We start from the raw sequence: 27,871 nt of genomic DNA on the forward strand, positions 1-27,871 counted from the left end.
GGATTCGCCCATACGTGCTACATGTCCTGCCCATCTCAAGCGTCTGGATTTTATGGTCCTAATTATGTCAGGTGAAGAATACAATGCGTGCAGCTCTGCGTTGATACTTTTATACAAATTCAGTGTTGCTAAATAATAAAAAAAAAAAAACAAAAGTGTAGGTCTAAAGGCTCATTCACAATGAAAATTTATTTATTTTATTTATTTATTTAACTTGGTAGAGATAAGGCCATCAGGCCTTCTCTTCCCCTCTACCAGGGGATTACTACTACAATATAAAGAATACAATTATAATTATAATTACAATTAATATTGAATTTACAAACACAATAAAAATCAAAGTACTAAAAGAATTAACAGACTAATAAAAGCTAGACAGTTCATTGTAAAAATTAAGAAGAGAGAACATTTTTTTTTATTAACTAAGTAAAAATTAAACCTACTCTACGCAGTAAGAAAATGCTTAATAAGTTTGCTTTTGAACGCTACTAAATTCCGACAGTCTCTGATGTCACTGGATAGGGTATACCACAAGCGCGAAAATGAGATAGTGTATGATGATGAATACGATGAAGTCTTATGTGTTGGTATGGCTAATATGAGGCTATTTTGCGTGCATGTGAAGAGATTATGATATGATGACAGGTAACTGAAACGGGACAGGACATAACTTAAGCATTAACTTAAGAATATAAACGTTACGGTAAAATCAAGACGTCATACCATCATTCACGATGGGAACATAAACACAACAGCAAACATACTTGGTAACCATGGAAACATAACAACGACGCCATTTTCTCATATTTTGTCGTATACTTCAGCGCTCCACGATTGTGTTCTGTTTGCAAATCACGTAAGCATAAGCATGAAAGTTTGGAGTTTGCAAACTTTCATGTTAACGTCTTACGGTAATGTTTATGTCAATGCTTATGTGAATCATTGTGAATGATCCCATTTGGTAGCCTGGGCGCAAACATCTGTGTTATGCTTAATTTTCATTGTGAATGGGCCTTATGGAATAATACCAGTAAAACGCTTCTTTTGTTTACTGTGATTTGACTGTCCTTTGTTTATATTCATGGAATATGGTAAAACGCTTCTTTTGTTTACTGTCATTTGATTGTCTATTGTTTATATCCATGAAAACATATTTAGTGATACAGACATCTTATTTAAAGAATTGAATTTGACATTCTAGTGTGTTAAATAATTCTGTCTCATGTTGAGCGAAAGGAGAACAATTCAAATTTTAATGATTTTTGGCTATGGAGACAGACAACGATCTCATCGAGATCCTACGTTTTCTTATCTTAATGTTTTTTCTTTTTCTTTCCAAGTGTCACAAAATTGTTTTGTTTACTTATTATTCTTTATGAATTGATTAGTAGGCCGATCTATCGAACCCTTATTTAGGGCGGCTTTTGTTTCTACAAATTAACTATCTTGGGATCGCAATCGAATTCCACATACAACAGTGACAACGAAAGTAAGGAAATTCATTGAAACTGAAGTGTAAAGGACTTACCAAGATCAGGTCGCCCGAAAGTGCAACTGATGATAATACTTCACTGGATGTCCTCCTTCGTATGCAGGAAATTCCAAAGTATCTACTACAAATTTGGCGTTAGAATCTAATATAAGCCAAAGTTGCGAGATGAAAATCCATACAAGCGCCAAGCAACATCCTTATAATATGCAACTTTTGCAGGAACTTTCAGAGGACGAGCACAGAAGAATGCAGTTTTATGAATTTTATTAACGATGGAGCGCATTAACAACAATCCGGCTTTTCTTAGACAAATTGTATTCTCAGATGAAACCACATTTTGCCTGAATGGATTTGTCAACAGACACAATTGCCAATACTGGTCAGATGTAAATCCACACTGAATGGAGGAGAACCACACGCAGTAACTTAATGTTTGGGCTGGTATGATTGGTGGCCATATTATTGGTTCTTTTTTAGAGAAACGCTAAATTCTAATAGATACTTGGATTTGCTCCAAAATCAAGTAGTACCGGCCATCGCAAACTTGTTTCCACATCCAGCCAACCATCGTCTACCCAGAGATGACATCTATTTCCAACAAGATGGAGCTCCAGCTCACTATGGACAAAATATTCGTGAGCATTTAGACCAGGTTTTTTCCACAAGGATGAATTGGTAGGAGATGTCACATAGAGTAGCAAGCTAGATCCCCAGATTTGTCGCCTTTGGACTTCTTTTTGTGGGGCCATTTGAAGTCAGTAGTATATCGAGAAAGACCCAACAACTTAGAAGATCCGGAGCATCCAATAATGGAAGTAGTGCAAGATATTCCTAAAGCCTGGTTAAATCATTCCTTAAATGGTTTCTATGATCGACTGACAATGTCAAGCAGCTGAGGGCTACCAGTTTGAACACAGAATTTAGAAGGTGAGCTAGCTTTGTTTTGTTTTTGTTAAGGAAGAAGTTTTTATTATTTTAATATTTGATACACTTTTCTATTTTCTTGACTTAGCAACACTGAATTTGTACAGAAGTATCAAGTTGGGTACTTTTTGAAAAGCTTTTAATGAGCACTATTCAAGAATAAAAAAATATATATTGAGTGTTCCATTTAAAATAAGAGAGTTGGAGTTACTTCCGGTTTAAAAAGGAGAAAAAACTCGGCAATACCATTATTGAGTTCTTAGTACATAGTTATCCCCACATACAAAGTTTCATGTCACTGAACCACATGCTTCAAAAGTTATTTAGGTGGTGCAGGACTTTTAATTAATACTGTATACCTACCATTTTACCACAGATATTCGTGAACTGACTGTATTTACTCGCATAGTTATCCCGTTTTTAACAGTTGAAAAGAAGCTTTTAGATAACCATGTATTTTAAGGGAGGAGAAATAACGAAATATTTATTTTATATTCAGATTTCATGTGACAAAGGTCTTATATTAAATGATAAAATTCATTATTTATATTATAACCCTACAATAGAACAGTTCACACAAGGGACGAGTATATTACCACAAAATTCATAACACAAAAATGTAATGTACGTAACTTATAAGAAATATTCACTGCTGATGCTACCTCAATACAATACTACAATAAATTATTACTGTCCGATACGAATCTATTGTGATGCTATTTATCGCGCATATCCCTAACGGCACTTTTTGTTTCGTATCTTGATAATTAAAACCTCAGTGTAGTCAATTTGAGAAACTGATCGATGTTACTTCAAGATTCATTCACATGTAGGCTACTTTTATTTCCATACTAATGTTTGAATGTTCTCACATGAAGTTGTTGCACGCCTCCACTCACCTCTGCATACCACACCCTGGGTTTGCAGTGAAAGATCTGTCCTTGAGCAGAAAACTATGAGTGTATCATATTATTAATATAAATGCTGCTGTAATATATGGTAAATATTTATACAGAAAATTGTAGTGCACCCATATCAAACTAAAATCCCATTAGCCACCACTTTTCACAACCTTGGTCATAGATTCAGAGAATCCAAACACATGCAATTCAGATTGTTGAATAATGTAGGCTAAACAAGAAGAGAGGGGCCATAAAATATTGTAGCAACTAGAGATGGCCAATATTTCATAAACCGATATTTTGTCACAGATAAACCTGTGACTGCTGACGCGAAATATCTGTGACAAAATATTGCTATCGAAATCTGCTCTGTATTCAGTACTCTGTGACATATTTTCTCCTCTACGTCGTGGGTTTGCGCATACGCATGATATAATAACAGCAATCGGGTGGTGATATTTGATTATTTTTTGTGTTATTTTGTTCAATATTATTTTTTGCAAAGTGATGATTTGTTGCAAAGTTATTAGCAACATTATAATAATATAATCATGAGTCTGACATTTTGTTTTAATAGTTACGTCTGTATATATGTTTTATGTATTCGCCGGGATCTTTACATTTTCATATAACTGTGAATTTATATTAACTTCTATGTATTTTCCACTCAATTTTTACGCAGTAACAACATTTTTCAGTTATACTTTTAATTGCAAACAGAATAGTTGAAGGAGCGTACAACATTATTTTAATAACTTTACCTGTACTCCTCTCATTTATGTAGGATCCAGTTTTAACGTATAGCTCTAACACGAACAGTGCATGGTAGTATTAATTAAAATAATTAAACTCAAAATAAAATTATTTGTAATAAGTTCATTATGTTGTTTATGGTTATTAACTCTTAGGAAATCGTGCAATGCTTCCTAACATTGGTACTCGTGTGGGGTGTTACTCCACACCAATTAATAGGCCTAATCAATGTTCTAAACTTGATATTTAGTGATATTTGCCTAGATATTGTTAAAATCATCAACTTGCAAATAATTTTCAACTTTTAAATATAGTATGGGGTAATTAGCATAAATTGGCAATTTTATAAATTCCAAAAAGATTTGACATCTAGCAGACACTGCTCCATCAAATCGTTCTCATTGCCCTTGCACACTTTTAAAATAGGCAGATACACTTACACATGAACGGGATAATTAATTACATTTGAAAATGAGTATCAAACGTAAATCATGTTAATTCACTCTGTGTCACTAACGTTATGTTCTTCCGAACTTTCGAAGCATTTCTCACAAGCCGACAATAGTACCTATAGTATTAAAACCGAATGAGACAAAACTGGCTAATATGATGGGCAACTTATTTGGCTAAACTAACTTCGAGGTAGTTTCCTTCGTATTACCCTTATACACCTTGCATAAGTTATACGAATCTGTGACAGGTCAGGTTTGGTTAGTTTAAGCTTTTATTGTGCCTAGACATATACGATCAACGACAAAACTAGCGTTGAGGTAGTTTCCTTCGTACTCCGCGTATACACCTTGCATATACGAATCTGTGACAGGTTAGGTTTGGTTAGTTTAGGCTTTGTTATGCTTTGCATATACGATCAACTGCATCTCCACAAAAAATCAAATTCAACGACTTTCACTTTCGAAATCACCGAAACTACCTCAACGCTAGTTTAACCCGATCCATTGCATCTCAAAAAAAAAAAAAAAAAAAAAAAAAAAAAAAAAAAAAAAAAAAAAAAAGCCTTTAAATGCAACGATTTTCACGTCCGAAATCGCCAAAACTACTTCAGCGCTAGTTTTACCATCTTATTATAAATGATGTAGTGATTACACGATTTAAAAAATAACACCATTGGTTACCAATACTTTATCTTGTGTAAAATCGTGTCTGAATAACTGTTTTGTTTTGTAATTATTTTCCAATGTTTTTCCGAATACTTATGTTTCGTTAATTTTTATTGTATGACTCAATATTATAATGTTAATGCACGACTTAAAATAATTTATCCATTAATTATATACAATAAAAAGGATCAATTTTTTAAAACGATTAGGATAATCACATAACCTCAATTTCTCCATACCCAACTACATTTAAAAATTATCAACTGATTCAATATTTACAATATAACCTCTTGGTACACGAGGTTAACTGTCGACATGTTGCTGTTCAGTTAGGTAAGAATTTATTTGCTAATAATAATAATAATAATAATAATCCGTGGTGCTACAGCCTGTGAAGGGCCTAGACCGACCAGCCGGCTGCTGACCTCACGCCCACATGCCAAAGCAGAGGTGGCCGATCATCCAACCAGAATGGAGGTTAGCACGATGATCTTCCCAGCCATTATAGCTGGATTTCGCTACCTATCGTAGCTCCTCAAGTGCATCATGATGCTAGGTGGACACCAGTCCCAAACACTGGCCGAAATTTCATAAGAAAATGTCTTCCCCCATGTGGACTCGAACCAGCGCGCATTCTGTAACACGAGTCCTGGGCAGGATGATTTGCTAATGGTACATGTACATAATTTATTTTTTGGAATGTCCCATATAAATCACTCATGTGTGGCGTGTATAGAGAAATCGTATTCACATTTCACTGCTCTTCAATATTTCCTGTTAATTTTTATCGGTGTGACAAAATATCGGTGTAATTCATGCATATTGTGCTTACTTATCTATATAAAATATCGGTGTGACAAAATCACCGATAAAAGTCACAGATATTTAATTGTCACAGTCATAGTTGTTACAGATACTTGAAAATATCGTTTAAGCTTATCTCTAGTGGCAACCGTCTGTTGTTCTGGTCGTGTAAGGGAGTTGCGCGCGCATCCAGCGAGAAGGAAGGCGCAGGGAAACGAAACTCGAGCTTCGGCAGGCGCTGTAGCGCGGCACGGAGCGAGGGGAAAGAAAACTACGGGATGGCACGGAGCGGAGAGAACAGGGGAAACCTCTAGAAGTGGAATCCTCTCGTAAATTCAGAAAGCCATGCGAATCGAAGATTCGAGAGGTGGTTTAGTAACAAAAGCGCGAGCAGTTTTCGGCAGTCAGTCAGTCTCCGGAAGTCAGTCTACACGTGATTCTTCGAGCGAGCAAGGAAGCCAGCCTTCGAGACTGGGGTTCGACGTGCAGAGAACCGCTTCTGGGAAGACCGGAGTTCGACGTGTCGCGAACCGTAGTCAGAAGACCAGGGTTCGACGTGCAGTGAACTTGAGTGAGCTAGAAGAACTAGCCAAGGTGAACAAACTGTGAACTGAGAACTGACAGTTTTGTTCTACACATAGTGCTTCGTGAACATTAGTTTAAATTGGGAGTACAGTGTTGTTCTTCTCAATAATACACGTGTATTGTCATTGTCGTCTGTGGAGTGCAATAACGTCTATTGTGTGTTGAGTGGAATACCCATTGTTGTAGGGTGAACCATTAAGAATAAAAGTCACATTGTCTGGTAGTGGGTAAAAGAAGAAATATAAGTTACAATATATATCATGTTGTAGGGTGAACCATTAAGAATAAAAGTCACATTGTCTGGTAGTGGGTAAAAGAAGAAATATAAGTTACAATATATATCAGACATGAGGTGAATGGCAAATCTGTATTCACCAATTCAACTTTTTTTTAATATGCTATTTTCCATGCACCATTAAATATTTATGACGAAAGTATACAGGAAGGAGAGTCTTTAAGTTGGATTTTTAATGATACTGTATAAACTACTGGATTATTTAGCGTTGATGGAATTGGTGATAGTGGGATGTTTTTTAGCAAAACGAGGCCATAGATTGACTATAGATTACCTGATATTCGCCTTACAGTTGAGGAAAACCTCGTGGGGGGGGGACCCAAGCATCTAATCAGCTCATTTTATGAGACCAATCCTAAGCACTGTATGAATGAAGAAGTCCTCTAGCAAGTCATCCCTTTGTGTTTACAGCTTACGAAAATAATTATTTTGCACGATAATTTTTATCCCATCTTTCGAACATATTTAGAAATAGGTAGAGCCAGGAAGTCTATACATTAAGAGGTCTCAGTTTCAACGAATAACAAAATTTTACATAATATTCGTCACTTTTATCATTTAAGAGTATTTTAATAGTTCAATTATTATTAAATGACTTTAAGTAATCGATGTCATAGGCGCCAACTTCTATAAAATATTAGGGGAGGGAGGGGTTAACCACGGCCTGAACTTGGAGTAGGCTACTGAAGGAACCACTCAGGACAGTAAGCTAAACATTTCGTTCAATCCATATACCGTAATTTCTGCGAAAAACTAGATATTGTAAAGAAGACAATATTTTCAATAATGCCACCCTACATTCTGTCATGCTCTTTTACACTAGAAATCTGGCCGGTCACATTCACTCATTAATTTACTGTTAAAACATATTCTCTAGGACAATCAGACTCTATAGCATTATTCCAATTTTTAAAACCAACATTTAGAAATATAGTCATATATGTTAGAAAATGTTACCAGCTTCTTAGATCAAAGCAGATCAGTTGGCCTAACCTTTGTAACAATAATGGTGGTGGTGGCATCAGTAGCAGCAGAAACAATGGTAATTCTTCAATAAATGTTCACAATCCTTCACGATATAATCACATGGACTTTGCAGTGTACAAATAAGTGGTATTAAACATGCATACAAAAAAAAAAAAAAAAAAGAAGCATTAATCATAACAAACATGATAAGTAATTTGAAAATTAAATCAGTAGTATCAATTTCAAAATCAAACTTTTCCCTATGGCTAGTTAACATGAAATTAACATTCTTTCTTCAGAATCAATATATTTCTATATAAATACTCGTACGTACATAGGGCTAAGTGTGACTTGATACTTCTCAGTGTTGACGATACAGAACCCTACTGTCCAAGTGGAGTCTCTTCAAGATACAGAACTGCTATATCAAGATAGAAAGAATGAAAATTGTAAGCTAAGAAACAAATGCAAGAAATATTCATATTATGCAAATCTGGCTTTCAAGTAGTAGCTACCTGTAAAGTAAGTTTGAATAATTTCAAGGAAAAATTGTTCCTGGGCCGGGTATCGAACCCTGGACCCTTCTCTTAGAGCACAAACACTCTACAGACTGAGCTATCCCAGGAACTATACACGACACCGTCACAAATTTCCTTCACCTGCTTTACAGGGAGCTACTACCTGAAAGCCAGATTTACATAATACTATATTCGTTACTGGAGGTACATTAACAGAAAGCCACAATTTAAGTCACACAGTATTTGTGTGCACTCATAGTTGAGTTCTGGCGTCTTGTCAGCTCATCTGAGTTGTGTGGATATAAATGAAAAATTGTGACGGTGTCGTGTATAGTTCTTGGGGTAGCTCAGTCAGTAGAGCGTTCGTGCCCTAAGCGAAGGGTTCCAGGATCGATACCCAGCTCCGGAAAAATTCTTCCTTGAAATTATTCAAATATTCATACTACTTTAACAGTAATCACGTTAAAATCTTCTGAATTGTATTTCGAATTGAATAACAGACAAAAAGGATATGAGAGAAGGGGAGAGGAAGGAATAAGGTAGGAACGGGGGGGGGGGGGCGGAGAAAACTCCATAATGGCTTCGTATACACTTCAACATTTCTAGAAATGATGGAAATGTCATACCATTATGTTACAGTTCTTATAAAACATTTGGATACATAACGAGAACTTTATTCATGTCTAAAATTACAGCAAACAATTTATGTTAATAACAGCAGAGATATAATTTGTGTCTGACCACATAAATATTGAAGTCAAGAGTTGAGGATTATCATAAACATTATTCTTGAATTTCAATAAGCACTAAGTCCATTATTTACATACAATTTCCATCACTTTTTAACACACAGACGAATGACTAGACATGTTTTTAAAGTAATATTACACTATTGTATTAGATTGTGCAGCAGAAATGCCATGTACCTTAAAAAGATGCAGTTTTAAAGCATATGAGCGATTCAATACTTTATGACACAAATGACACTGTGTTTCACCACTATGTATCTTCATATGTAGATCTAGAGATTTCCAATGATGCATTAGTTTGCCACACACCTCGCATGAAAAGCTTTTGGCTCCAGCTTTATTCTTCGAGTCAGATGATAATATGTTACTTTTTGCAATTTGAGTGGCTACTGGTTCTTCACTCAAAGCACTTGTATGAGCAAATCTCCATCTACAGTAGTTTGCTAGATTAGTCCATGATGACACTGTCAACAAAAAAGATGATACGATTTCTCTAAATACAGATGGAAATTGAGAAGACTTTGCTAGTAAAAGTGTATCATTTATTAATATTAATAAAATACTTTCATTTAAATTTTCTATTTGTTGCTTTCCACTTTCAGAACTATTCCTGCATGCAACTGCAATTAACAGTAAAGATTTTCAACAAAACGATCTTTATGTGCAACAGTTTCTGAGGTTTCCAATTAAGTAATAATTAGTGCACAAATTAATATATAAAGATATTTCAATATTGTGAACATGAAACTTTACACGATATAAAATGAGGTTTTCACACATGTAATATACAGTGTCATTCTAAAGCTACTAAAATGCCTGCTAGATGCTTGGAAGTATACCAGTAACAACATTTATATCTCATATAAAACATGCGACTGATTCTTAAATAATAAGCAGAAAATATTGGTTTGTTAATACAGGAAAAACAGCAGCATTCACTCATTTAATACATCTTTACAGAAAATATTCTCCACAAGTCTCTAAGCATAATGGCGAATTTCAAAGTTAGAATATAAATGAGATAATCTTAGGGGCTTACAAGAAACAATGTCTTTCAGTTAGTTTGAAGTCAGGTATTATCCTTGTACACTCTGATCTCTTATTTTCCCCCAGAGGTAAAAACACAGTGTCGGATCTCAAGAACGATTGAAACTTGTGTTCTATTAGTACCAGATTTGGTGGTTTTATTATGTAAAACAAACGCCACAGTGGTCTGGTAGGTCTAGTGGCTAGAGCACTGGACTTCTAATCCTGTGGACAAGAATTCGATCCCCTGTGTACCCTTGATTCATAACGTGTTGAGCAAGCCCGTGGGCCAGGTAAAGGGATTTTCTTTGGGGGTTCTGGATTCTATGTGGCATCCCAACAAATACCAATAATCATCTCAAGTGCAACATAGATCAGCCCCCTATGGCATACTCTGGCCAACAATTCTGTCGGTAAATTGGTCTACATAACTGACTTCATAAGGGTGGATGATGAACAGTCAAATACCCAGCATTAGTTTAAAAAAAATGTGGAACAGATAAGTTACTTTTTGTTTTATATACAATCTTATGTACATTGTGGTCCTACTGGTAGTGGCAATAGCAGAAAATATCCACTCTTTTTCATGTTATCACCAATAAGTCAGTTCTGACATTAATATTGCTGTTATGTGTATCAAGCAGGATACTCACTGCTGAACACAGTCAAGTGACAAAAAACACTCTGATTGGAACTTGTGCAAGTAACTTAAATGCCAAATTTTCTTAGAAGTATAATACAGATTAAGTTTTATAACCAAATGCTATGCAAGGTTTTGCAAAGCAAAGAAATGTTACTGCTGGTATGTGACTCACACACAGGCTGTTGCAAAGATTAAAAGTGGCACAACATAAAAATATGCAACAGTAGAAAAACGTATTTAGTTCTTTGTAAACTTCGTTTTGGGTTACATGCTGAAAGATGCTAAATATGGTGACAGTGCAGACTTGTGAGGTAATAAAAATCCTAGCTTTGCTACATCACTACCAACCCCAAGAAGAAACTAAAGTAAATGCCTTCATGATATAATCAGCTCACACAATGAAACTAATGCGTGTACATTAGGGTGGTCCCAAAAAAAAAAAAAAAAAAAAAAAAAAAAAAAAAAAAAAAAAAAGTGAAAGTTCGAAATGTGTACCTCCAGAAGGATAATTTTATTAATTTATATCTAAAACAAGCATATACAAAATTTTATAAAAAAATATTAATATTTAGAGGTCATCCCAAACAACAGAATTATTATAAAATTACTCATAAGAATGCTCTTTTCGGCTGACACACGTGACTTTCTTATGGTAATTTTGTGAAGACTACACCTACTCTCTGGCTGTTACTAAAGCCAACACATCATTTATCTACAGTAAAGCTACCATATATACTGGATGCACTCCGGCTTGTTCAATTTCACCGTGTAAAATAAGGAAAACCACTGCAATTCAGAATGTGTTATTTATCCCTAGTTTTTGTGTACATTTTTGTTTAAATGTTTAAATATACATTCTGGTCCATGATGCCCTCAATGATCTCTAAATTACCGACCTCACTAGCAGCCATACAACCCCATATCATAACTGATCCCCTGTGATTCATAGAAGGTCTTAGAATTTTTTTTAAAGCTCCATATTCGGCTTACGCCACACAAATCCTCTCATCTGGATCAAAAAGTTTTATCTTGCTCTCATCAGTGAATAGAACAGTTTTCCAAAACTCAAAATTCTTATTTATGTGCTCTTTAGCAAATTCTACTCTTCTCCTGTTGACCTCACTAATGGAAGGTTCTTTCTTTGCCATTTGGCCATGGTGGTTGTATTGTCTCAATACTTTTCTCATTGTTTCAGGATTACATTTCTTCCCTATATACTTTTCAGTCTCTAAAGCCAACTTAGGTACAGATAGCTTTGAAATAGACCTCAACTTTGTTGGGTAACTAATGTTCATTAAAATTCAATGTGTTTCATAATACATTTTTAAATATCTTTGAATCCAGTTTTCCTGTAAAGTACAAAAATTCTCGAACATCTAAAAACAATTGGATTACAAAAGGCATAAAAATCTCATGTAAAACTAAGAGGACTCTATAATTTGAAGTAGAAATAGTAATGACCCCAAATTAATAGCTTACTTTAAAAAGTACCGTATTCTAGAATATCTTAAAGTAATCTTAAAAGCCAAAGAACTTTACTTTAACGGAATTATTCTAAACTCGAATAATAAAATCAAAACAACTCGGAACACAATTAAAAAAAAAAAAAAGCAGAAAGTTTAGAAGTAAAGAACACAGTTACACTCTTGTAATAAATAATAAACATCCAATACAACAGAAACTCCGAACATGTTCAACAAATACTTTCTTTCAATAAATGATAATCATAACATCCCACAGAATAATAATAATAATAATAATAATAATAATAATAATAATAATGCAATCAATTGTTTGAACGTATGTTCCTCTAACTTCCCCAAATATTCAATTTTTTTTCAACAAATCCACGAAAAGAATTACAATTCTAAAGCAATTAAAATCTAAAAATTCCTTGGGACATAATGAAATTACAAGTAAAATATTAAAAGCCAGTTCACAAATAATAGCCAGTCTTATGTAACTTTTCAATGTTTAATGGTGTATTTCCAGAGTGACTGAAATATTGTTTTTATCCCTTTATTCAAAAAAACCTCGTCCGAAAACTACAGGCCCATATCCCTCTATCAGTCTTCTCAAAAGTTTTCGAAAAAGTTACATATAAGAGAGTATCTCATCATCTTGATGGGTATAGCTCGTGCAAGGAAAAATTACCAAAAACCAGTGGTGGCGCTAGTCTGTTTTGACATGTGTATGTAGGAACACCGACGGGAAGAGAGATGCGGGCTGATGGAAGTACTGTCTCTTCCAAGAAGATGAACAAATGAGGACATCACTGTGGAAATAAAGAATGTAGCAAGAGAAAAATTCCAAGCTAATTAAACTCGCAACATATTATGTTTATGAATGAAATGATGATACAGTGTGATACAAAACACATATTCACATGCAATGGAACAAATTAAAGTCGTAATGTAACTATCACAACGCAAGACTGATTCTATCGATGTCATTTCTCTTCTGATTGTACTCTTGAATATCATTCAAGACATCTCGTGGCCTTTCCTATTGCCCACTCTTCCTTATCGCAATGTTTCATTCGCATTCCTTCCATTGGTATTCCCTGCTTGCAAAACCCATACAACACTCTCATTCCAGAACCTACCATCCCTATTACCAAAGATTTTTCTGGAGCTTCTCTTTGCTAGTTTACTAATGTTTTTTGTTTTTTAAAACATCCTGCACAGTGGAATGCAATCTTTTCACTAAGTTGGCGATTTCTCTTAAAGATGTGCCCTGTTATTGAAGATTGATGTTGTATAATCGTCTCTTGTTCAACTACAGAACTGTGCCATTTTTGATGGCCCATGGTAGTCTTATACAAGCAATTCTCTCTCAGAGTAAAGCACATCTACAGGGGAGCAAAACTTGAGTATGAATGAGGAATTAACATTGTGTGTACTCTATTTATTTCCTTTATAAGTGTACAGTACGAATTTTACTTTGATCCTGAATTACTGTGACTACAAATACATTATTTAGTTTACTTTTAATGCGCTGTTCTATGATATTAGTCTTTTTTAATATACAATCTCCAATATTGCTGGCATTAGAAAACGCAGATTTCAGTTCAGTGAATCAACATACTCATTCTTTAACGCACTGAATACTAGTTGATATTCCACTGTACGAGTTTCAGTTTGAGACACTATAGAAGCATTTCTGGATAACGAGCAAGCTAATTTGGATAACTTGCTTCCACCATATTATGAAAGCCATTCTATTCTGCATCTTCTCCAGCATTTTGGTTCCATAAGTGGTACAGAAAATCAATTTTTTTAAAGATTTAAGAAAGATTACCAATCAATAAAGAAAGGCTTACATTCTGCTGCTCCTATTGAATTCTTCTAGGACTCTGTGTTCATAAGACTACTAACAGAAATATTAGATTATCTCCGTCGAGCCCTCAAAGATTAATAGCCAATAGAAGATCATCACGAATTACTGACTTTATGTTTATTGTTCCAAAGGGGAGCTACAAACAGTGAATCATTTCGAAAATATGGGCCAATTCGTCAAGCTCAATAGATGGGAAAGGGAATTTGTGTGTTGAAGATATACCTGTATTTGGGCAGAAGTCTCTTTGAATAAAGGTGTGAACGTGGGATTAATTTAATTTCACAATATTATAATATTTTGACAAGATACGAAGAGCAGAAACAGTCCTACTGCAACTGATAGCAAATTATCGAAAGAAGTTTCCTGTTCCAACCAAGTGGGTGTTAGTAACGGATATTAGGTATGGGAATGATGTTTGGACAATCCTGCTTTACTATTTAAATTGTTCTGGTGTATTTTTAGATCCAGACTCATACCTAAAGATGTAAATGTAGAGGTGTTTGAAAATGATATTTTTAACTAAATTTGTTGCATTAAAATTCAAATTGTGGTGTTTTGTGTATTTATTTTCTGAAATCATAATAATACCTGTGGCATTGCAGTGCAAGTTTTTGTTACAAATCTTACACCATTCAAAAGAGATCATTTTTAACGTTTCAGCATTAACTGCTGTCAATCTTCTGTCACCTCTAGCGTGCTATGAGATCTGCGCATAATGCCAAAAAACCAAAGAATCCCTTAAGTTCACATGCCAGAAGTTATTGCTGATATTCGCCTAAGGATTATTCAGAATCATAGAATTCGAAGAAGTCCACACGTAAATTAACGCAACAGGCCCATGTAAGTAGGAAGACTTGCCAACTGTATTAAAAAGCCTACATTTTAAGACATATCATGTGGGTGATTATGTCCGATAATCACAAATCTATAGATTACTAAACCTGGCTTCTGAACAGCTACAACGTTGGCCTGTCAGACCTTTTCCAATATTATACAAGTGTTGAGGCATGGTTCCATCTCACTATATGAGTGAATAGACGTGGTTCCATCTCTCTGTGCACTGTGCATCAGCAGCCAATACAGGATTAAAAAAATTGGTATTTAAAGATAAAAATAGTACACTATTGTTTGACCAGGAGTGGAGTTTATATTAAATAATGAAAAAGTAATGTTACAAGCTTAAGCCTACTCTAGAATAATTACTTCATTTACACGAATTTACACATCATGCACAGTGTGGCTCACTCAAGTGGTGTGTAACTTGAAAAAAAAAGGTCTGTCCTGCCATTTATCTGCAATATACACAACCCGAATCACTAATGTGGACTGGGTAAGCATTGGAAAAAATCTCCCTTCCTTCCCTCTCTCTTTTTACTGACCAGGGCTACTTTTTTGTGTCCCATCTTGTATAAAAATATACAACTCGGCAAAGTCAAACAGTGTGTTAGTGGAATATTTAAAATATAATTTTCAAATATAAGTTAAACATTTAAAAATTATTACGTTTTTTTAAGTTCGTTATTTAACGATGCTGTATCAACTACTAGGTTATTTAGCGTCGACGAGATGGGTGATAGCGAGATGAGGCCAAGGATTCGCCATAGATTACTTGGTATTCACCTTACGGTGGGGAAAATCTCGACAAAAACCCAACCAGATAATTAGACCAAGCGGGGATCGAACCCGCACCTGAGCACAACTACAGACGGGCAAGCAAGCGCCTTAACCGACTGAGCCACGCCTGTTGGCCATGATTATGTTAAAAAGGGTTTCTGAAAATAGTAGGAAATACAGTGTTACATTGATTTTATAGTTGCCTTTGACTATAGTAATTCTCACTAACTATAGTTCACTATTTAATGTAAGTTAATTATTAAATTCGATTATCAAGGATAAGAATGGTGACTTGCTTGCAGACTCTCATTCAATCCTGAAGAGATCGAAAAACTATTTTGGACAACTACTAAATGTACAAAGGCCAAATGAACAGGACGAAATTCAAATACAAACCTGAACAATCTCTCTCAAGTTGAAATTGCGATAGAAAATCTGAAAAAGTACAAGTCTCCATGTATCGATGAAATTCTAGCACAATTAATAGAAGAGGGTGAAAGAGCACTATCTAGCGAAATTTATAAGCTTGTACTTGTTATTTGGGAAAAGGAAATTGTCCCACAACAATGGAAGGAGTCCATAATTGTACCTATTTTTAAGAAGGAGAATAAGACTAACTGCAGTAACTTTCGACGCATATCCCTTTTGTTGACATCGTACAAAATGTTGTACAATATTCTTTTGAGAAGATTAACTTTGCATGAAGATGAAATTATTGGGGATCAGCAGTGTGGTTTTAGGCGTAATAGATCGACTATTGATCAGATTTTTTGTCTTCGACAGATATTGGAGAAAAATGGGAGTATAAGGGTACAGTACATCAATTATTCATAGATTTCAAAAAGGTATATGACTCTGTTAAGAGGGAGGTGTCATACAATATTCTTATAGAAGTTGGTATTCTGAAGAAACTACTTTGATTAATTAAAACGTGTCTCAATGAAACATACAGCAGAGTCCGCATAGGCCAGTTTCTGTCGGGTGACTTTCCAATTCACTGTGGCCTAAAGCAAGCACTATCACCTTTACTTTTTAACTTCGCTCTAGAATATGCCATTAGGAAAGTCCAGGATAACAGAGAGGATTTGGAATTGAACAGGTTACATCAGCTTCTTGTCTATGTGGATGACATGAATGTGTTAGGAGAAAATCCACAAACGATTAGGGTAAACACGGAAATTTTACTTGACGCAAGTAAGGAAATATGTTTGGAAGTAAATCCCGAAAAGACATAGTATATCATTATGTCTTGTGACCAGAACATAGTACGAAATGGATATATAATAATTGGAAATTTACCCTTCAAAGAGGTGGAAAAATTCAAATATCTTGGAGCAACAGTAACACTCGGAAGGAAAATAAATGCAGAATAAATATGGAAAATACCTGTTATTATTCGGTTGAGAAGCTTTAGTCATCTAGTCTCTGCCAAAAAATCGGAAAGTTAGAATTTATAAAACAGTTATATTACTGGTTGTTCTGTACGGTTGAAACTTGAACTCTCACTTTGAGAGAGGAACAGAGATTAAGAGTGTTTGAGAATAAGGTTCTTAAGAAAATATTTGGGGCTAAGAGGGATAAGTTATAGGAGAATGGATCAGGTTACACAACGCACAACTGGACGCATTGTATTTTTCACCTGACATAATTAGGAACATTAAATCCAGACGTTTGAGATGGGCAGGGCATGTACGGGTAGCATGTATGGGCGAATCCAGAAATGCATACAGTGTTAGTTGGGAGACCAGAGAGAAAAAAAGACCTTTGGGGAGGCCGAGACGTAGATGGGAGGATAATATTCAAATGGATTGGATTTGAGTGAGGTGGGATATGATGATAGAGACTGAATTAATCTTGCACAGGTTCGGTCGGGACTGATGACAGGCTTATATGAGGATGGCAATGAACCTCTGGGTTCCTTAAAAGCCTTAAATAAGTATTAAATTCGATTATCATCGAAACTTTACTATTCACTACTTAAGCCGTATCATCTAGCTTCTCGGAGTACATTTCTCTTGGATGACCAACATTAGCATCCGGTCACATATCTAACTGCTTCATTATGTTCAGTTATGCAGTCATTCAATTGAATTTATTGAAGGGGTACTATGACCCAGAACTGTGACCTTTCAAAATCTATTGTGCTAACCCTCAAGCAGGTGAATTCCAAAACCCACATCAGCTGACTATATTGCCCGTGTCTCACTTCCTGAGCCGAGAGCTCCTTAGTGCTTATAACCCACACCTCTAAGGTCTGCTCGGACTGTCACTGCAACTGCAGCATGCGGCACAGTAGCATATTACATGTGCTGAAAACATTATCCTATGCCATTCCAGGAGTCTTTATTGTTTATAATACTGAAGGCTCTAATCGTTACCACTATCGCTATTATCTCTGATGGCGATTTCCGAAAATGTATGTGCACACTAGGTCACTCTTCGTTCAGAGTAGATAATTGCTGAATTATCCTAGAGTAGCATTTCTCAAAGTATGTTGCCGGGGTTCCATGAGCCCTATGTGATTTAAAATTTTATTTTATACTTTTTTTTACTTGGTTATTTAACGACACTGTATCAACTACTAGGCTATCTTGCATCGAAGGGATTGGTGATAGCGAAATGGCAGTTGGCGAGATGAGGCCGGGGGTTCACCATAGATTACCTGACATTCGTCTTAAGGTTGGGGGAAAACTTAGGAAAAAATCCAACCAGGTAATCAGCCCAAGCGGGAATCGAACCCGTGACCGAGCGCAACTCTGGATTGGTAGGCAAGCACCTTAGCAGCCTGAGCTGCACTGGTGGCTATTTTATACTTAGTGGATACTATAAAAATATATAAATTTAAGAAAATATGAATCAATAATAACATGAAACCATTGATGATAATAATAATCATAATTATTATTAATATTCCAATAATATGCGTAATAATAATAATAATAATAATAATAATAATAATAATAATAATAATGTTTAATGAATATCTAAAACGGAAAATAATACTCATCACTTTCATCAATGGATTCTCTGCGTATGTATTCACTAAAACAAAATAATGAACACAAAATGCAGAAGTAGAAATGAGTCAACTTTCCGCCATAAAACCAGACTGCAGTCTTAAAAAGTAAATACATTCGTCCCAATGAACAGAATTATTGAGATACTAGCTTTCAGTTGTCTGTTAATTCTTAAATACTAATAAAATATTACAAGACTTCCGCAGTTACACTTTAGATTAAAAGGAATTTCGTGGTGGAAAAAGTTTGAAAAACACTGTCATAGAGGAAAGACTTTACGGCAATGGCGGCTGATTGCCTGAGGCAAGTGAGGCCGGGCCTCAGTCACTTGGCTTAACTGAAATCAAATTTTGTGTTTTTATATCTGCAGTGCCTGGGAAAAGTGACATAAGTTAGTTTCCATAAATCTTTTTTTGATAATTTATTGACAACTTACACTGGTTTTATGTCAATTTGATTTTTTTCTGTATGAATTATTGTAATGGGAGAAATACTTATGTCTCTTTTTCCAAGCGAGCAGATGTTCCGTAAGTTGTCAATAAATTAACAAAAAAGGTTTGTGGAAACTGACTTATGTCACTTTTCCCCAGGCACTGCAGATATAATGTATTAGTTATTTGAATGAAGCATATATCGCTGTATAAGCATTTGGAAACTTTGTGATGTAGATAGACCTGTTTTGCAGTAAAATTTGTTCCGGAGGTTAGGATTGCTCGTGCCGGGTCTGGCTTGTGATGTATATAACCCTGTTTTGCAGTAAAATTTGTTCCTGAGGCCAGGATCGCTCATGCCGACTCTGGTTTCTGCATTTCGTGTCTCTTCGCGCGTTTTTGAGGTTGCGCTTAAAACGATGTAGCTGAGGCACAATTCGTCTGACCTGTTGGTCCTATCCATGGGCCGGCCTCAAGGGTAGAGTGGGGTGGGAATAGCGATGGTGACTTGTCTTCCTAAATAGTCCGTAAATAACAAAAATTCCAGCTCTTTGGCAGACAGAGACCCACACTATTCTCTCCCTTTATGTCTTACTTTATGACTTAAGCACGGGTGTTGTACTATTGTACTTCGCAGTACAATAGTGAATCTGGGCCAATGTTATGTATTTCGGGAAAATATAAACAGAAACAAATGCGAACAATAATGCAGGTGTGGTTAATTCATTGTTAGAGTGTCCTTTTTCGTGAAGAAATAATATTGAAAGAAAGGAAGTTTTAAATAAAGAGAGAGCCTACCTAGATACCTACGACATCGCTGACAATTTTTGACATAATCTTAAAACGCTAGTTTCTATTGCATCCTGGTATGGGCAATATAAATGGTTAAGTGGTAATGTGGTCCAAAATAAACTTCTCTGTTGACCTTGTTTGTTGCTGTCAAAGGAAAAAAATAAAAAGAAGAGAAAGAAAGGGAAATTTAAACACATAATATGGGTTGCTTCATCACACTGAAACTAGCAGCATAACAGCTTATTTGGTGAGTGAAATTATTATTTTTCATTGATAGTAGTAGTAGTAGTAGTAGTAGTAGTAGTAGTAGTAGTAGTAGTAATAATAATAATAATAATAATAATAATACAGTAATAATGATATTAATAATATAATAACAACAATAATATCATAAACAAACATTCCCTATCGGAAGCACTAAACTAGTTACATCTGGCCTCACCGAGGATTTTGATCACCAGCCGCTACTGCTTTACAGATGTGCACACATGACAACTGTGATCGCGACTAGGTCGATAATCTCGAGTAGAGACAGTAGACTACCACAGGTATTAGTGTTCAGTTACAGGAATTGAAGAGAAAGACATAATTTTTTGTGTGAGGGGGCACCCTATACATTCGCTTGTTGATGGCTGATTTTGCTCCATAGCTGACGAAGCAATCCTGAAAAAGGCCGATGTGTTGAACATACATACTGTAGTAGGCTACTAATTGCACATGCGTTACACAAGACCTCCCACTCTCCTTCTTTGCGTCTCACCCCGCAAAGAAGTGAGACACGGGCAGTACAAAGGTTTGCTACATACCCAGGTTTCGAGCAGGCAATTCCAGTCGTCCATAGGCCAGCCACTCTCTGTGCATCGCCTGCTGGCATTCGGGGAATGTTATGGAATGATGTAGATCTTAATATAGGGAAATGTGAGAACTTCGAGAAAATCCCCAACTGCGACCATGTCCACCACAAGTATCACCAAGGATTTGAACAGGTACTGGAAACCAGGCCGCCTGTGTGACAGGCTGAAGTTGTGACCACTCAGCCACTGCAGAGGTAGTTATGCAGTCAAGTCTGGACTTCAGGGATTTACAGTCTTCAAAATTAATTATAGACGAGTTGAATGAAAATATCATTGAAATTCACCCAATGTTTGTAGCTGGAATGTTGATTTCATGCAAATAAAGTGCTGCAAATGTGAAATCAGTAAACAGATTTATCAATTTCTCTCCTTTACAAATTAAGTGCAATTTTGTTAATGATTTTGAGAAAGTAGACAAATTGTGTACATACAAGTAAACCATGCATAGAAAATTCAAAATACAAATAAAACAATCATTAATGAAAAAAATATACGAGGGGGATCCAGGAAATAACGACTGTTTTGTTGTAATAATTAAAAAAATATATATTTATTTGAAAAAAAAAAAACAAAGTCTGTTACATAACTGAAGCTTCCTTTACTTCTCTACATAATCACCACCTACATTTAAACATTTGTCTTATCTGTTCACTAGCTTTAGAATTCCCGTGTTATATACTAAACAAAACATATCATGGGGTACTAAAATACAACTTCGACATTTTTCCCCTATTACTTGATCACAAGCTAAAATCTAGTGCTTTTCCAGCCCACAAGTTCACTTCATTACTGCCAACACTTCCTCTAACACTCGCAAGTTACAGATATTAAGATAGTTAGTCATTTTGTAATTGTTAGGAGTGGCACAATTGATTCTGCTCGGAGTTTAACTTCAGGTTGATAAATTACGTTCGGCAAAAATTCACCAATTTTAATATTGTGTGTATATTTTATTGTATATCGCGATTATAATACATTATAAATTGCGAAAGTGGCGAGTTGTATGTGAAGTTATTGTTTTCATCACTTCACAACTTTGAAATAGTTCTTTTCAGGATTACAATACCGATATTGTGTAGGCCTATATGCGTGTTTCGTGCAAAGAAAACATTTGGAATATGCTGTAATATTACAATAAATTATTATGCATATTACAATGTTGTTCTGTATTGTGATTCACTCTAATATATGTATTAAGGTATTATAATAAGTTATATACTTTAATTTTATAACAGTGACTACTGAAGGTAACATCATTCTTTGAACACAAAAACAATTAATTATTCATATTAAAATGAATTTTATAATATATACATTGTTTAGCATACTATAAGGATTTTCTGAGAAACCTACACCAAAGGCACGATTCACTGGCATTCGTGAAATGTAGATACCGGTAGTGATAAACACGTGGTTTTAGTTTGCAGCCATAAATACTTCCAACAATGCATTAGAATATATATGTAAGTATCAAATGACTTTTATGTTGAAAGTAAGTTATATGCATTTCACACAAGACAGTAGAACAAAAGGAAATTGTTTCGTTTGGTTCAGCTGTTTTGAAGAATTACGTAATATAGGCCTAATGTTTACATAACCTTACAAATATTTAGTGTAATAAAAATTAATAAAATTAAGATTGAGGTTAGGTTAATGTGTAGTTCATATTTTAAAATACAGTAACCATTTCATTTTAAGATTAGGCCTACAACATGTCCAAAAGGAGAGAGATTGGAGAAACTTGTACATCAAGAAAGAAGAGGCGTTCATTGCAGAGCAGCTTACAAGAAGCAGTCGTTAATATGTACAGACAATTGAAGGCTGAAGCAGAAGTGGAAGACGTCTGTCTAACCAAAGGGGCTCTAATGAAAAGAATTGCAGTTCTTGTGGGTGTAAGTACGTCTACCTGTTTTTATAAATAATATTTGACAGGATGAGCACAGACTTATTCCATAAGGATGTATCCACAATATACTGTTCAAAATATTTACACAAGGACTTTATATCCTAACCTAATGTAGAGTTCATTATAAACTAATGTGTGAGGTGGAGTTTAATCCATATCTGCAACTAGTTTTGAAAAATTTTAAGCTTATAAATATGAGAAAAACCATAATCTTTATGTCTATAGAAATAATTAAAAAAAAAGTATATTATATGTTTACATCACAGACATGAAAAGCTTGAAATATAAATATATTAATATAATATCCATATCTTTATTACAGTATTCGTACAGTGCAGTTGAAAGAATTATTGCCAAATATGAAAAGGGGCACCCACTGTCTACACCAGGGAAACACAAGAAACGTCCATGATGCGTAAATGGAATTGATGATTTTTCCAAGGAAGCCATTGCAAGATTTATATATGATAGACTGAATCGAGGTAAAGATAATTATAGCAGTGACATTTTTAAAAGAATTATATTAAGTTGAAACATTATAGCCTACACTTTACACTCATTATAATTTATATTTTATCATTGCTATTTTTATTTCCATGCAGGAGAAAGAGTAACAGCAAAGCTGCTGCTGGACCATGTAATGGAAAACCACGGTACATATTTATTGCAGGGATCCCTTTCGTCATTAAGGACGATTTTGAAAGAAATGGGTTTTAAATGGAAGAAAGAAGACAGTCTCACATATGTAAGAGAGAGTGAAGATATTCAATTCAAGAGGTCCTGTTTTTTAAGAGAAAATGTAAGGAATATGGAGAGTGAGAGTCCGAAGCCTGTCGTTTTTCTGGATGAAACATGGATTTTTATGAATGGTAAGCTTTATTACAATATGAATCAATCAACTGATGGCTTCATTGGTAAGATAGCTGAGCATTGAATAACAACACTATTTTAGGATAGTGAAGGGAATATAAGTTATAATATTATTCATTCCATGTATATTTTATAGGCTCTGCAACACATTCTTGGAGTAAACCAGTTATTGTTGGTGGTAAGGTTCAGGGAGTCATGCGTCGGCCTGTTGAGGGAGGAAGACTGGTCATCATACATGCTGGAACCTATAATGGTTTTATTCCTGGTAATATACAGTAGCTACTATATACTGCGAAGTAATTTGTATTATAATATTTTTCATCTTTTACAGGTGCAGATTTAATATTTGCATCTAATTTGAAGACTGGCCAAGATTACCACGGTGCCATGAAAAGTGAAACTTTCCAGAAGTGGGCGGAAAGGCAGCTTATTGTTGGTTTGAGAGATGTAGGTCCTTCCATCATTGTTATGGTTAATGCATCATACCACAATAAAGCTGCAGAGGAGCAACCCACAACAAAATGGAGAAAAGATCAGTTAATGGCAAACATTATTTCTATACAATCGGAGTGATAAACAATGCTATTAAGTTTCATTATTTATGTTCCAATGTTTTTGCAGACATGGCTGAGACAGAATGGAGTACAAGTGTCAGACAATGCAAACACGAATGAATTGCAACAGCTCTGCAAAAAGGAATAAAAGCCATTTGAAGAGGTAATTTTCTAAAATGAAAATTCATTAGTAAAATTAATTTTTTTTATAATGGCAGATACTTGACTGTTCGTCATTCACCCATTTAAAGCCAGTTGTGTACACCAATTTACTGACAAAGTCGCTGCCCGGGGTGAGTCATAGGAGGCTGATGTACACTATACTCGCAATGAGATGAGAATGGTGATTTATTTGGATGCTACAGGGGAACTGGAGCTCCTGGATAAAACTCTTGTGTTACCTGGATCATGGGCTTGCCCAACACAATATGGAAATCAGGAGTATGCTGGGGATCTGGGTCCACAGGATTATGAGTCCAGTGCTCTAGCGACGGGGCCACCATGACAGCTATTAGAAAAATGTTTGTTTGTTATAATGTATGATTCTTTCATTCTTGTTTCAGACATATTCTTGATGAACTTTTAGCAAGAGAAGGCCACACAGTTCTGAGACTCCCTCCATACCATTCTTTCTTTAATGCTATTGAGCTTGTGTGGTCAGTGGCAAAAAACTATTATAACAAAACAGTAGCTTCACGCCCAGGCCATGGCTTAGATAGAGCCAAGTCTGTATGGCATGAAGCTTATTTCGTTGGTCTCTTCGCTGAATACACCAACCTTCCGACATCCATGACAGAAGATTGCACAACGACATACAGCTGGATAGGCGTATCAGAGCCCACCACTAAGTCAAGGAAAGTAAATGTGTCTCTGATGATCAGACATCTCATATCAAAACCTACCATTCCTTTTTTTTTTTTTTTTTTTTTTTTTTTTTTGATATAGCTAGATTTATGTACTTAAAAAAACCAAGGAATAAATTTCTGTGGGGGTGGTATTTTGCTTCAAAACTTGCCAGGCCCTTGAGATATGCATTGAAAGTTGGCTTATTTTCAACATTTCTGTTTCAGAGCTTGATGTCACATTTTTAGATACAAATCTTATTAATCCAGTGTTAATTTATATACTATATATAGCATATTTTCTTGATTCTAATTTTAATTTTTCCTCCTTTTCTAAAGAGACGTGATTTATTGACAAGTCCAGTGTTGTCAGTATAATGACCACTACAATTCGACTAAAAAATTCATTCATTTACTGTTGCTGTTAAAAGGGTTTATGTGTCACAAGTTTCTTATGTAAAACATACACAGATCCCCTTCTAATATTGACCATCTCTTAAATCAACTTCTGTCTTTTTTTTAGTCTCAAAGGATCTTATGATGCCAAGATAGCTCCACCGAATAAGATCAAGGGGCTACTTAAAGCAGAGGATGTCTGGAAATTCGACAATATGACCAATTTCAGAATTATTAAAACATTGTGCAAAGAACATGAATGCTCGAAGACCATAATATGTCTGTCAAAAATTATAATTATTTTATTTTTGTATCACTTTGTATTTTCAGAAAAATAAGTTTGATATTACACAGAAAATAGTGAGTTGATTATTTATTGTTTAATTTTTTTGTTGTTGCCTAACTATAATACATTATTTACCTATATTAAGTTTGTATGAGAGAATAAAAAAATATACATGTTAATTGCAACCTGTCCCTTGTCAAAGTATCCTCTCACTCCTGAGGCAAAGGCTGGAATACTAACATTGTATTATCCTGATTGAATGTATCATTCCATAAAGTTCTATATAAATATATGTATATAATAAAAAAAGTTTGGTTATTATGTCACACACACTTCTCCATTAGTCCTGAAATAATACAAATATTTCAATTCTGTTCCTTCTGCTGGTTGAAACAAATTCCATCATACAAAGTTAATTCTTGTATAGAAATTGGCAATCAAAAGTAAGTACGATATTTTATATTTTTATTATCTGTTTATTAAAATTTTTATTTATTTAATTTCAAAAATCCCATTGCCCTATTGAATATTTCGAAGACATCATACCAGAAGGGAGTATGAACAAATGCAGGGTTATTGAAATATTTCAATAGAAACTTTGTTTGAACTAACGTTTATTAATTACAGTGGGCATGAGGAAGGATCAGGAATGTACCTTGTTATGTAAACAAGGATAGAATAATTATTCTATATTTAAATGGTTCTAATGTAAAGGTGTAGTTGTGCTCATATGCCCTTCTGGGATGATGGCCTCGAAAAAAAATAGGGCAATTTAATATATAACATAATTAGGCTGTCTACTATTCCACTTATATGTTTATTCAAATTCTTGCTGATCAGGTTTCAAAGAGGAATGTGTGTACCAAAATAAATAATAGGGATGGATGTAATATAGTTTTAAGAAGAACTGATTGCGAGATAAGAGAAACAACAAGGTAGTTTAAGCCATGAACATTATTAACATTAGTGGTTTACGGTCAAGGTTGGTAGCACTGAAGTGCAGCCATGTTTGATTATTTGGTACCTCATTATATGTTGTGTCCTCTGCCACCAGTTCATTAAGCCAGGTGTTCACTGTCTTCTTCAACTCTTCATCACTTCCAAAACGCGTACCACCCAGAAAGTCTTTCAGCTTAGTGAAAAGGTGAAAATCGCTAGGAGCAAGATCTGGACTATAGGGCGGATGATCAAAGATTTCCCAACCGAATTGATCCAGCAATTCTAGAGTTGAAGCAGCAGTGTGCGGCGGGCATTGTCGTGAAGAAGCACAACTCTGGATGGCTCGCCGTAGTTTTCGTAAAGTCTCACAACGATTTGCATTGATCGTAGTGCCTTTTGGCATGAAATCCAGCAAAAGAACACCTTGCGCTCCCAAAAGACAATAGCCATGACTTTTTGTGTTGAGAGAGTCTGTTTGAATTTTCTCGGTTTCTTGGGTGATGAGGGATGATGCCACTGACGTGACTGGCGCTTGGTCTCTGGGGTGTTGTGAGACACCCAGGTCTCATCACCAGTCACAATTTGATCAAGAAAGGCGTCTCCATCTCTGTGATATCGCATCAAGGATGTCAATGCTGAGGCCATTCTCTGAGTTTTGTGTTGGTCACTCAGTTGCCGTGGAACCCATCGTGCACAGATTTTGTGGTAGCCAAGATGTTGCGACACAATTTCACCAAGCAAAGAACGAGAAATGTCAGGAAAGGCAATATGCAATTTGTCGAGTGACGTTCGCTAGTCTTGCAAGATTCTGTCGTTCACTTTAATCTTCTGTGATGAGTGATGGGCGTCCGGGTCGAGTTTCATCGTGGACATTTGTTCGCCCATTGTTGAACATTTCGCACCATTTTCTCACATTTCTTTCATTCATTACAGTATCACCATACACTTCTTTCAATTGCCGGTAAATTTCTGCAGGTTTCAAATGTCGGGCATTCAAAAATCGAATCACACCCCTCACCTCACAGTCGGCGGGATTATCAATCACGTCGTTCATTTTGAAGTAACACAAAATGCACAATGGCGACTTGTTGCAACCAGTACTCACAACATTATGAGAACACATGTTAAGGAAGCCAGTTGACCTTCAAACAAGGAAGGGGAGTCAGCTGCGTGGCGGGTATGCGCGAACGGTCGTTATTTCCTGGATCCCCCTCGTATATATGTAAATACTTAAAAAAAATTAGTAGTGCCTGAAA

General features: G+C 35.3%; 1 protein-coding gene across 15 annotated transcripts in view; it reads right to left on the bottom strand.

Annotated features, from left to right (window-relative positions):
* LOC138696415 (protein bric-a-brac 1-like) overlaps positions 1-27,871 on the bottom strand; it is a 212,602-nt gene that overhangs the window by 44,527 nt on the left and 140,204 nt on the right. For 2 of the 15 annotated variants that reach the window (XM_069821360.1, XM_069821370.1), the window contains exon 6: positions 9,016-9,570. The exons of 12 other annotated variants lie outside the window; for them this stretch is intronic. In XM_069821360.1, the coding sequence (XP_069677461.1) occupies positions 9,242-9,570 (329 nt within the window). In that variant the 3' untranslated portion in view covers positions 9,016-9,241. Of the gene's footprint in view, positions 1-9,015; positions 9,571-21,087; positions 21,150-27,871 lie in introns of those variants that run through there. One more of the 15 variants, XM_069821375.1, reaches the window with a different exon arrangement.

Source organism: Periplaneta americana, chromosome 3 (assembly GCF_040183065.1).
Source record: "Periplaneta americana isolate PAMFEO1 chromosome 3, P.americana_PAMFEO1_priV1, whole genome shotgun sequence".
Classification (NCBI taxonomy): domain Eukaryota; kingdom Metazoa; phylum Arthropoda; class Insecta; order Blattodea; family Blattidae; genus Periplaneta; species Periplaneta americana.